Source organism: Salminus brasiliensis, chromosome 21 (genome assembly GCF_030463535.1).
Source record: "Salminus brasiliensis chromosome 21, fSalBra1.hap2, whole genome shotgun sequence".
NCBI classification, from domain to species: domain Eukaryota; kingdom Metazoa; phylum Chordata; class Actinopteri; order Characiformes; family Bryconidae; genus Salminus; species Salminus brasiliensis.
Genome location: NC_132898.1, coordinates 63,947 through 78,509, shown reverse-complemented (window position 1 = coordinate 78,509; position 14,563 = coordinate 63,947). Strand labels below are relative to the sequence as shown.

Genomic DNA, 14,563 nt, shown 5'->3' with positions numbered 1-14,563 from the left:
TCACATACACACTCACACCCACACACACACTCACACACACACACTCACTCACTCACACACACACTCACACACTCACACCCACACTCACACACACACTCACACACTCACACACACACACTCACACACACACTCACTCACACACACACACTCACACACACACTCACACACACACTCACACACACACTCACACACACACACACACTCACACACACACTCACACACACACTCACACACTCACACACACACTCACTCACTCACACACACACACACTCACACACACACACACACACTCACACACACACTCACACACACACACACACACTCACACACACACTCACACACTCACACACACACACACACACTCACACACTCACACACACACTCACACACTCACACACTCACACACACACTCACACACACACTCACACACTCACACACACACTCACTCACTCACACACACACACACTCACACACACACACACACACTCACACACACACTCACACACTCACACACACACTCACACACACACTCACACACTCACACACACACTCACACCCACACTCACACACACTCACACTCACACCCACACTCACACCCACACTCACATACACACTCACACCCACACTCACACACACACACACACTCACTCACACACACACTCACACCCACACTCACGCACACACTCACACCCACACTCACACTCACACACACCCACACTCACACACACACACTCACACACACACTCACTCACACACTCACTCACACACACACTCACACACTCACACCCACACTCACACACACACTCACACCCACACTCACACACTCACACACACACTCACACCCACACTCACTCACACCCACACTCACACACACACTCACACACACCCACACTCACACACACACTCACACACACTCACACACACACTCACTCACACACTCACTCACACACACACTCACACACTCACACCCACACTCACACACTCACACACACACTCACACCCACACTCACACACACACTCACACACACACTCACACCCACACTCACACACTCACACACACACTCACACCCACACACACACACACCCACACTCACACCCACACTCACTCACACACTCACACCCACACTCACACACACACTCACACACACACTCACACACTCACACACACACTCACACCCACACTCACACACACACTCACACCCACACCCACACTCACACACACACTCACACACACACTCACACCCACACTCACACATACACTTACATACTCACACCCTCACACCCACACTCACACACTCACACACACACTCACACCCACACACACACACACTCACACACACACACCCACACACACTCACACACACACACTCACACACACACACACACACACCCACACACACTCACACACCCACACACACACCCACACACTCACACACACACTCACTCACACACACACACTCACACCCACACTCACACATACACTTACATACTCACACCCTCACACCCACACTCACACCCACACACTCACACACACACTCACACACACACACACGCACACACACACTCACACACACACACCCACACACACTCACACACACACACTCACACACACACACACACACACACCCACACACACCCACACACACACCCACACACTCACACACACACTACTTCCCAGGAAACTCTTAAACAGTCAGGTCCTCGGTTCTTAACGTGTCCTTTTAATTAAAAACAACACACCGACTCCCCGAAAACCACACCCCCGACACCAATCCGAACACCAATCCGAACACCAACCTGAACACCAATCCGAACACCAACCTGAACACCAATCCGAACACTAATCCAAACACCAACCTGAACACCAATCTGAACACCAATTCGAACACTAATCCAAACACCAACCTGAACACCAATCTGAACACCAATCCAAACACTAACCTGAACACCAATCCGAACACCAATTTGAACACCAATCTGAACACCAATCTGAACACCAATCTGAACACCAACCTGAACACCAATCCGAACACCAATCCGAACACCAATCCGAACACCAACCTGAACACCAATCTGAACACCAACCTGAACACCAATCTGAACACCAACCTGAACACCAATCTGAACACCAATCCAAACACTAACCTGAACACCAATCCGAACACCAATTTGAACACCAATCTGAACACCAATCTGAACACCAACCTGAACACCAATCCGAACACCAATCCGAACACCAATCTGAACACCAACCTGAACACCAATCTGGACACTAATCTGAACACCAACCTGAACACCAATCTGAACACCAACCTGAACACCAATCTGAACACCAATCCGAAACCTATGAAAAAAACAACCCTGGTCTTAACTCTAATCCTGACCTGTGGATCATCTACAGCTCTTCAAAAAAATTAATAAACAAATAAATAAACAAGTAACCACATGATTTAAAAAAAGTGACAAACTAGAATAGAGTAAACAAAAACAAAAACAACAACAACAACAACAACAGCTAAAGGAAAAGCAGCGGCTGCTGGATGAGGAGCAGGGGAATGTTAAGTGCTGAGAGGCTGAAGGTGAAACTTCAGGAATGTCTGCGTATTTGAAGATCTTACATAATCGCCTTCGTCTAGAATTTTCCTCAGCGTGGACCTGAACCCCGTCCAGCAACTGCACTGAGCTCAGACTCACCACTTCCCCGACCCCCGCCCCACACTAACACTGCAACACACACTAACACACTGCAACACACTAACACACTGCAACACACTAACACACTGCAGCACACACTAACACACTGCAACACACTAACACTGCAACACACACTAACACACTGCAACAAACACTAACACACTGCAGCACACACTAACACACTGCAGCACACACTAACACACTGCAGCACACACTAACTCACTGCAACACACACTAACACTGCAACACACACTAACACACTGCAACACACTAACACACTGCAACACACTAACACACTGCAGCACACACTAACACACTGCAACACACTAACACTGCAACACACACTAACACACTGCAACAAACACTAACACACTGCAGCACACACTAACACACTGCAGCACACACTAACACACTGCAGCACACACTAACTCACTGCAACACACACTAACACTGCAACACACACTAACACACTGCAACACACTAACACACTGCAACACACTAACACACTGCAGCACACACTAACACACTGCAACACACTAACACTGCAACACACACTAACACACTGCAACAAACACTAACACACTGCAGCACACACTAACACACTGCAGCACACACTAACACACTGCAGCACACACTAACACACTGCAACACACACTAACACACTGCAGCACACACTAACACTGCAGCACACACTAACACTGCAGCACACACTAACACACTGCAACACACACTAACACTGCAGCACACACTAACACACTGCAACACACACTAACACTGCAGCACACACTAACACTGCAGCACACACTAACACACTGCAACACACACTAACACTGCAGCACACACTAACACTGCAGCACGCACTCACACTAACATACGCTAACACACTGCAACACACACTAACACACTGCAACACACACTAACACTGCAGCACACACTAACACTGCAGCACACACTAACACACTGCAACACACACTAACACTGCAGCACACACTAACACACTGCAACACACACTAACACTGCAGCACACACTAACACTGCAGCACACACTAACACACTGCAACACACACTAACACTGCAGCACACACTAACACACTGCAACACACACTAACACTGCAGCACACACTAACACTGCAGCACACACTAACACACTGCAACACACACTAACACTGCAGCACGCACTCACACTAACATACACTAACACACTGTTTCATGAACCAATAATTAAATTACAGGAGAATGTCCGGAATACTGCTCGGCTCAGTGTCTGCATGTCTGAGGTCACGGACGTTTATTTGTGTTTTCTTCCAGATAAAAACCGACCGCTGCTTATTTTAGGACATTCCACCGCCGTGGAGCCGTGGAGGGTGGGGGTGGAGGGGGTGGGGGGGTGTATGTGGTTTTCGGCACCGCGGCATCAGTGTGTGATTCATTATGAAGTGTAAAGTCAGAGCCGTGAGCGAGCTCCTCAAAACACACACAGAACCTCAACCCACGACCCGGCACTGCTTTTTCACCTCGGGTTCTTTCTGCTTTGTTTTCAACTCGTTCAAATGCTTCTTCGACCACAGAGGCTCCATTATGAGCTGCGAGCATGAAGAACCCAACTGAGGCCCTGGAGAGGGAACATACGGTAAAGCACTGCTGGAGTGTTCTCTCACCTAGTGTCAGTAAATCTGCCACAGTGGAGTCACAGTGGAGCGGGTCAGGTGGTCAGTTTCAGGGCCGAGTGAGGTCACCAAGACAGTTCCCTGTAAATAACCTAATCCACTCCTCACAGCACTCACTTTCAAACCAGCAGATCTTTCTCCACAGGGTGGGAAACATTCTTGGACACAGAACCTTTAAGCTACTTTAGTGCAGAACCCTCTCGACCCCGGAGGTTTTCTAAAGAAATAAAAAACTGCTGAATTATACAGAACCCACCGCAGTGGAGGACAGCGGCCTTTCCCTCTATGCTACACTTTCAGCCCCAACTGTTTTTAAAGGAGGCAGCCAATCAGCACCGAGCTCATTTACATGTATAGAATGTACCAAATTATCCTGGACAAAGAGAGAGGCTGGAAAACGGTTTAGGCAAAAGGAACAGTGACTGTTTCTGTAACATGACCCCACAGACGGGTCGGCAGCGGAGCTCAGAGGAAACTTTTCTGAAAGCAGTGAAAGAGAAGCAACAGCGAGAAGCACGGCGCCGACCTGAGCGCCCTGGAAGCTCACAGGAACACGCGGCAAAGAACGGAATGGAATGAATGGTGGGATGATTTTCCTTCAACCCCCTGAACCCCTCCCTCAGCGCCCCATGTGTAAATGCAGAGCGAGGGGAGCGAGAGGTCAGCGCGACAGAACCTCCCACATTTACATAACTGACATGAGCTGAGAGAGACTCCGATTACAGACATGAAACCGTTTAACAACACCACTGTAACACACACACACACACACACACACACACACACACAGCCCCTTTCACAAAGACACTAGCAAAGACTCACACACACTTTATTTTCAGTCCCTGGCTCAACATCCCAGGAAATGCTCCATCAGTCCAGGAGGATGTGCTCCACACACACACACACACACACACACACACACACAGACCCACCGCAGCTCACATTTCCTGCAGCACGCCGAGTTCGGTTCAGGAAAAACACACCATTCTAAAGACGTTTCTGAACCAACACAAATCAGCCAAAACATTACAACCATAGAGCCAAAAACTGCTCCCTCTACAGGTGCTTCTTCATGATGTCACAAAGCGACTGTAATCTGAATTAACCAATCAGAACCCTTCATTATCTGAAAGAACAGCAAGCAGAAAGCAGAGCAGCTGTTGTTTATAAGTCAACTTTAACACAGTGCTGAGAAGACCTGCATGGTTCTGCATTTAACACGGAACCGCAGACGACAGCAGTCTGCACAGAACCCAACAAACACAGACAATAAACTGTAACCAAAAAACAACCAACTGGTGTTCAGTAACTGTAACCGGGAAAGAGGGGCTCTGACTGCTATTATCAGTGCTATTACTAGTGTTATTAACAGTGTTATTAACAGTGTTATTAACAGTGTTATTACTAGTGTTATTATCTTTTTATAGTTTAGTTTCAGTATCTGAACTGTAGAACTGGAGGTCAGTAGGATTGGAGGAGAGCAGGAGTGGGGGACCGGAGGAAAGCAAGAGTGGGGGACCGGAGGAGAAATTAATAAAACAGGCGCTGTAGAACCGGTTCTCTGAGTCAGTATAGAATTAGAGCTTTATTAAAGAACACTTTTATTAAAGAGAAACCTGCAGACTGCAGACGACCATCACGAAGAACGGGGACAAAGACCAGGTGAAGAGGAGGTATGGGTTCAGAGACTCTGTGAGAGTGTCGGAGAATCACTGATCAACCTCCAGCCTTAAACAGACTTCTCTCCATTTTAGTGTGACCTCACGCTGACCTCTATCCAACCTCAGTCTGACCTCTAACCTGACAGTCAATTCCCTGATAAGAAGCTGAAATGAACTCAATGATGTTTTTCCAGCTGTTTGCACACATGACCCCCCTGTGCCGGTGTTGATGGTGGTCTCACACTCAGCTGATGAACCTCTTGGTGAACATCGGAGCTGAGCTGAGAAGATCTAACCCAGATCTTCTTCAGAAGAATTCAGTTCATTCAGACGCTGTTACCTGTGGCCCACCTCGTCTGTTGCGGCGAGGCCTGGATAAAAACAGGTCTGTTCAACATAAAAAGAGGGAAACAGAGTCCACGTTCATTAGCATGAGATGAGAGAAAACAGAGCGGGCGAGTTAGAGTGAGCTCACTCTCTCTCCATTCACACTAGTGTCTAAGTACCTATATCAGCACTGTCACATTTTATCTTAACATGAAAAAAAAAATGAAATTAAACCCCGTCAGTGTCTTTAGCTCCTCATTGTTTCCAAATGGAACCCCTGCGGTGATGCTCCAGGTATTAATCCCTCCCAAACCCAAACTGAAGGTGTTTTACAGTGTGTTCCTATTTCTGTGTCAAGCCTGAAACTGTGTTCTAGACGTCTGAGCGTACGCACTCAGGCTGAGTTGTAGTGTTGGGAGAAGAGCAAAGGAACTGGATCCTGAAGTGAATCAGCACTCTTATTCTCTCTCTCTCTCTCTGCACACTTACATATAAATTCATTGCTAAAGTAACGAACATCACTGAATTGGGGAATCACAGCTGGTGTGTTAGCTTGGATCTAACAGATCAGCACACAGGTACAACCACATACTCGGGGCTAGATTATAGATGAAATGAAAATGGAAACATTGAGCACAGGTTTCAGTTCCTCCTGATTTCTGTTGAGCTGACAGAGGTACTGAATCAAAATTCGACGATCATATCTACCTGAACTGCTGACTGTGGATTGTTACGTCCCAACATGTGTCTAAATCTGCCTTCAGTTACCAGAAAACAAAAATGCTGTGATATAATCTGTGCACCGCAGCTCTCAGCCCCAAACAACGGTAATTACAGCCGTTCTGGATAAACAAGGAAATAAAAGTCTAAAATGAAAGGTAGGACTGAACCGGGTTGTGACTCAGAGACGATGTGACTGTTCTGTGTGCCGACCTTCAAAAACATTCTTTACAGCTGAAGCAAAGACAGCTAACCCTAACCCATATCTGCAGGAAAGATGAGCACATCTGTTTCCTAGAGAAAAAGAGATTTCTTAAAAAAACACTATAAATAAACAATCCACTGTGATGGTTCCACACTGACCAACAGGACGGGACACTCTGGGTCAGATGTGATCACAATGAAGAACTTCTAAATAAGGAGAAATGTGTGCCACGCGGCAGGAGAACCCTGCCCTCAACAAGCCAAAAACCTAGGATGTTAAGATGAGATAGCAGGAGAGGATGAGGACAGGAGAGGACAGGGAGACAGGAAGAGGATCTCCGTCTAGACCTGCAGGCCGACACCATCGTGCCACTATTCCACAGGGTTCCACACAGTTAACTGCATCTTTGCGACAGACGGGCGTTGGCTGTGAAAACGTGGTGAGAACATGAGGGTAACCATAGCTTGAGTCAGGAGAACTAAGTCATTCCCCAAACTGGAATATTCCAGAAAACACTGAGGGACATTCCACAGTGGATATTCTGAGTTCACAGGTTCGTGTCTGTCCAGCACTCCCAAACAGACAGAAGTACAAAATCAGGGTTTATAGATTAGAGTGGGTGTCAGTATAGGAGATGATGAAGTGGTGTCAGATCTTCAGTAATTCTACTGTAATTATCTGAATACCAGAGCAGGCGACGCAAATCACAGCTCAAACAAACTGCAGTAATCAATAATCAAAGCCCAACAGATTACAGCTTTTGATTTGCTGAATATTCACCCAAACTGACTATTAACACGGGCAGCCGTACAACTCCACACACTCACAGCACCGCAATTACACAAAGCAAACAGAGGAGGAGAACCCAACAGCTCAGCAGGACACGTGGAGAACCACCAAGCCTGTGCAGAAGACGCCAAAACAAATACTGTGTGTTTGCTGTAGCTAATCTGGAGAATTTACAGCAATCGATAGCTCTGTGCAGCCCCAACGCCAGTGTTTGTCCTTTCCCTTCACAGCTTCTCAAGAAACAGAACTTTCATTTTTATGAACTTCACTCACTCCAACAACAAAAGCTTCCTAACAGGAGTGGACTCACTGCAGGATTATCTGTTTTAAATTATGATTCCACTGCAATGTCCAAAGAGCAGTGGTACTATAAACATTCCAATATATTGTGATGTAAGGCTGAAAAACTGCTCTTTAATTGAGTTAGATTGAGATACAGTACCATACTTTCACTATAGTACAGTTTCAGCTCTTTAATTGAGTTAGATTGGGATACAGTACCATACTTTTACTATAGTACAGTTTCAGCTCTTTAATTGAGTTAGATTAGGATACAGTACCATACTTTCACTATAGTACAGTTTCAGCTCTTTAACTGAGTTAGATTGGGATACAGTACCACACTTTCACTATAGTACAGTTTCAGCTCTTTAACTGAGTTAGATTGGGATACAGTACCACACTTTCACTATAGTACAGTTTCAGCTCTTTAACTGAGTTAGATTGGGATACAGTACCATACTTTCACTATAGTACAGTTTCAGCTCTTTAATTGAGTTAGATTGGGATACAGTACCATACTTTCACTATAGTACAGTTTCAGCTCTTTAATTGAGTTAGATTGGGATACAGTACCATACTTTCACTATAGTACAGTTTCAGCTCTTTAACTGAGTTAGATTGGGATACAGTACCATACTTTCACTATAGTACAGTTTCAGCTCTTTAATTGAGTTAGATTGGGATACAGTACCACACTTTCACTATAGTACAGTTTCAGCTCTTTAACTGAGTTAGATTGGGATACAGTACCATACTTTCACTATAGTACAGTTTCAGCTCTTTAACTGAGTTAGATTGGGATACAGTACCATACTTTCACTATAGTACAGTTTCAGCTCTTTAATTGAGTTAGATTGGGATACAGTACCATACTTTCACTATAGTACAGTTTCAGCTCTTTAATTGAGTTAGATTGGGATACAGTACCATACTTTCACTATAGTACAGTTTCAGCTCTTTAATTGAGTTAGATTGGGATACAGTACCATACTTTCACTATAGTACAGTTTCAGCTCTTTAACTGAGTTAGATTGGGATACAGTACCATACGTTCACTATAGTACAGTTTCAGCTCTTTAATTGAGTTAGATTGGGATACAGTACCATACTTTCACTATAGTACAGTTTCAGCTCTTTAATTGAGTTAGATTGGGATACAGTACCATACTTTCACTATAGTACAGTTTCAGCTCTTTTAATTGAGTTAGATTGGGATACAGTACCATACTTTCACTATAGTACAGTTTCAGCTCTTTAATTGAGTTAGACTGGGATACAGTACCATACTTTCACTATAGTACAGTTTCAGCTCTTTAATTGAGTTAGACTGAGATACAGTACCATACTTTCACTATAGTACAGTACAGCTCTTTAACTGAGTTAGATTGGGATACAGTACCACACTTTCACTATAGTACAGTTTCAGCTCTTTAACTGAGTTAGATTGAGTTAGATTGGGATACGGTACCATACTTTTACTATAGTACAGTTTCAGCTCTTTAATTGAGTTAGATTGGGATACGGTACCATACTTTCACTATAGTACAGTTTCAGCTCTTTAATTGAGTTAGATTGGGATACGGTACCATACTTTTACTATAGTACAGTTTCAGCTCTTTAATTGAGTTAGATTGGGATACAGTACCATACTTTCACTATAGTACAGTTTCAGCTCTTTAATTGAGTTAGATTGGGATACAGTACCATACTTTCACTATAGTACAGTTTCAGCTCTTTAATTGAGTTAGATTGGGATACAGTACCATACTTTCACTATAGTACAGTTTCAGCTCTTTAACTGAGTTAGATTGGGATACAGTACCATACGTTCACTATAGTACAGTTTCAGCTCTTTAATTGAGTTAGATTGGGATACAGTACCATACTTTCACTATAGTACAGTTTCAGCTCTTTAATTGAGTTAGATTGGGATACAGTACCATACTTTCACTATAGTACAGTTTCAGCTCTTTTAATTGAGTTAGATTGGGATACAGTACCATACTTTCACTATAGTACAGTTTCAGCTCTTTAATTGAGTTAGACTGGGATACAGTACCATACTTTCACTATAGTACAGTTTCAGCTCTTTAATTGAGTTAGACTGAGATACAGTACCATACTTTCACTATAGTACAGTACAGCTCTTTAACTGAGTTAGATTGGGATACAGTACCACACTTTCACTATAGTACAGTTTCAGCTCTTTAACTGAGTTAGATTGAGTTAGATTGGGATACGGTACCATACTTTTACTATAGTACAGTTTCAGCTCTTTAATTGAGTTAGATTGGGATACGGTACCATACTTTCACTATAGTACAGTTTCAGCTCTTTAATTGAGTTAGATTGGGATACGGTACCATACTTTTACTATAGTACAGTTTCAGCTCTTTAATTGAGTTAGATTGGGATACAGTACCATACTTTCACTATAGTCCAGTTTCAGCTCTTTTAATTGAGTTAGATTGGGATACAGTACCATACTTTCACTGTAGTACAGTTTCAGCTCTTTAACTGAGTTAGATTGGGATACAGTGCCACACTTTCACTATAGTACAGTTTCAGCTCTTTAATTGAGTTAGATTGGGGTACAGTACCATACTTTCACTATAGTCCAGTTTCAGCTCTTTTAATTGAGTTAGATTGGGATACAGTACCATACGTTCACTATAGTACAGTTTCAGCTCTTTAATTGAGTTAGATTGGGATACAGTACCATACTTTCACTATAGTACAGTTTCAGCTCTTTAATTGAGTTAGATTGGGATACAGTACCATACTTTCACTATAGTACAGTTTCAGCTCTTTAATTGAGTTAGATTGGGATACAGTACCATACTTTCACTATAGTCCAGTTTCAGCTCTTTTAATTGAGTTAGATTGGGATACAGTACCACACTTTCACTATAGTACAGTTTCAGCTCTTTTAATTGAGTTAGATTGGGATACAGTACCATACTTTCACTATAGTACAGTTTCAGCTCTTTAATTGAGTTAGATTGGGGTACAGTACCCTACTTTCACTATAGTACAGTTTCAGCTCTTTTAATTGAGTTAGATTGAGATACAGTACCACACTTTCCCTATAGTACAGTTTCAGCTCTTTAATTGAGTTAGATTGGGATACAGTACCACACTTTCACTATAGTACAGTTTCAGCTCTTTTAATTGAGTTAAATTGGGATACAGTACCATAATTTCACTATAGTACAGTTACTATAGTGACTGGTAACTTATCCTTCTCCTTCTCTCTGCTCTGACTTCCTGAAATGTCACTCTGCAGGAGGACATCATCTGTCAGGGAGGTGAAAAAGACATCTCCATGGGCTGCAGCTGAAAGAGCAACTAAATGTGCACTTTAAAGAGAGAGAGAAATGTCCAAGACTGAAACATGTTTTCACGTTACTGTCCAATCAGAACTCAGTTGGGTTCTGAACACTTTAAACAGATGCACTGAAAGCCCGTCTCTGAGTCTCGATTGATTTGAATGTAGTTTCAGTAAATGATATCTGACGCAGAGAGCAGAGAGCGCTCTGGCATGTCGGTGCTGACTGAGCTGCACTGTTGACTGTTAAACGTCTCTGTGTGGAGGTTCTTCACCAACAAGCGCCATACAGTGGAGAACCCTTTGTTACCACACAGCAAGGGTTTTCATTTCAGAATCCATGATGGGCTTTAGAGCCTGCGTTCCCTCCGAGCAGCGAGTTTAAAGAGCTCATATCCCACAATTCCCTTCTGTTACATAAACCCTGAGCTCCTCTCACAGCTTCTGAGTCTGAAAGCAAGAGCATTACCAGCGTTTCTTCATTCTGTACACTTCCACACCTTCCTTTCCTTTAACACTCAGATGTTTCCTCTTGCTTCTGTTTTCAGCACATTTTACACTCTTTACTCCAGAGACTCAGCAGAGCTTCACTGATCTCTCACAGAACCGCCTGAACCTCCTCATACAGACCAGAGTCCAGAAGATCCTCTGATCTTAAACACTCCTAAACACACTCCACACACACACACACACACACACTCCACACACACTCCACACACACACACACACACTCCACACACACACACACACTCCACACACACACTCCACACACACACACACTCCACACACACACACACACTCCACACAAACACTTCACACACACGTTTTTTGGAAGAGGAGGGTCTTCAGTCTGGGTTTGAGGACAGCGAGCAACTCTGCCGTTCGGACACCCAGAGGAAGTTCGTTCCACCACTTTGGTGCAGGACAGAAAAAAGCCTGAATATGGAAATCAGCTCTGTTCTGATTGGCTGCCTTGTATTGTGAGGGTTAGGGTTAGGGACCCTTCTGTATCTCTCTATCTGCTTTAAAAGGTAAAGGAACAGTTCTTTAAGGATCCAACCATGGAAGGTACTTAGGTTCTTCAGGGAACCTGCAGTGGTTCCTGTGTGATGTATTTTAGCAGTGTGTGTGTGTGTGTGTGTGTGTGTGAGGAGTTAAGGCTGTGGTGGTAAGCAGATGTTTTAGAGCTCTGCTGAGTTGGGTTATTTTGGGGATTTCTCGGCAGGGCGACGGCGTAGAGGAAAAATTCACTCTGCCAAAAACACTGGAGTGTGTTTCCTGTAAAGGCGACACCTTCAACACACACACACACACACGCCACCACAGCCGGAGCCAGAGGCAGTGCATGGGTTAATGGTTTCCAGAGGTTTGAGGATCTGGCAGGGCTGTAGCGGCACAGCGAGGCTGGTCGGCCGACGTTGGACTGCCTGTCGTCCTCCCTCCACCGCCATCACGTCCGCTCAGAACCTCTGAGGTTCCTGACAGCTTGTCTTTAAGCGCTCCAGAACTTTCTCTGGTTCTTTCGAAGGCAGAAGGTGGCGGTCCGGAGCAGCTTTCCGTATTAAACTCTCTGACCCGCTGCTTTTCCTCCAGCGGCAGATGACTCAGAACGGGTCAGCAAACAAGACCCAAACCTGCTGTTCTGTTTATTGTTTACCAGCAAAACACGAGACTCCTGAGTTCGTTCTGCGTTTAACGAGCTGCAGGTCGAGAAAGGAGACAGCCAGGGGTTTACAGCTCTGACCCACCACACACTGACCACACACTGACCACACACTGATCACACACACATTCCATGACAAGGTGAGAGAGAGACAGAGAGAGAGAGAGACTGGGCTAGGGTACTTAGGAGCCATCCATCTTACAGCAGAATGTCTCTGATCGTTAAAGGGCCCGTACCTCCCACTCCTGCATCCTCTAACTCCTCTAATCATTTAACACTGCTTTTAAAAACTGAAACATGTAAATGAGCTGTGGCCTGATTCGCTGACCTGCACTGTGGCTTGTTTAAAAAGCAGTCCAGGCTGCATGTAGAACTTTAACAGAAGTAGGGCGGGTTTATAAAGCTGTACAGTTACTGACAGCCACTCCCACCGCTTCCGGTTTTTAGTGACATCACAACAGTAACAAAAACGAATTTGAATGATTTGTTATTGTTGTTTTTGTGTGTGTGTGTGTGTGTGTCCAGTCTAAACACTAGGTCGGTGTGTGTGTGGCAGAGCGCTGAGCTGTGGTTCTGGGTGAAATGGGCTCTTTAATGACAGTCAGATTAAAGTTCTCTGGTTCGAGCGGAGTCTCGAGCTCACCGAGGATCAGACTCTCCGGCGCTCCTCAGCTGCTCCGCCTCGCGCTGCAGAACCCGGGCATAAGCGTGGGCAGCAGCTCGAGCTCACTGCGCACAGAGCAACAGCTGCTGCACGGAGAGGCTCTGCGCGCGTGCCGAGAAAGCAGAACACCGGGGAACCCTAACGAGAAGTTCAGATCAGATCTACTCACCGTCCACAGCCCGCGATGGAGGAACCTCCAAACTGTGCAGAAAGCCCAGGAGGATCAATCCACCCCCCGCCGTGCCCGCGGTCACGCGCAACATTATCCGGCTCGTGCAGTAAAACTACAGTTCTTAAATATAGGAGCAACACTGCAGAACCCTGCAGCAGAACCCTGCAGTCTCGGTAAAGCTGCCCCCCCCCCTCCTGGAAAAAAATAAACGACTGTCCCAGCCTTCCTCTCCCTCCTCCTCCTCCGGCTCGCGACGGCTGTGCAGGTTAGGGGTTCCTCTGATGCATGCTTCAAAATCAGTGGAGCAGAAGCGCGAGCGTGCTCATACCATGCCTTTGTCCCGCACTGACAGCGAGAATAAGCAGGGCTCTCTCTCTCTGTCCCCTCTCCA

At 45.1% G+C, this 14,563-nt stretch overlaps 1 protein-coding gene across 1 annotated transcript in view; it reads right to left on the bottom strand.

Moving 5' to 3' along the window:
* LOC140543235 (low-density lipoprotein receptor-related protein 1-like) overlaps positions 1–14,556 on the bottom strand; it is a 31,325-nt gene extending 16,769 nt beyond the window's left edge. The window contains exon 1 of the mRNA XM_072666287.1: positions 14,170–14,556. Coding sequence (XP_072522388.1) covers positions 14,170–14,263 — 94 coding nt within the window. The 5' untranslated portion in view covers positions 14,264–14,556. The remainder of the gene's footprint in view (positions 1–14,169) is intronic.
* Between the last annotated feature and the right edge of the window lie 7 nt (positions 14,557–14,563).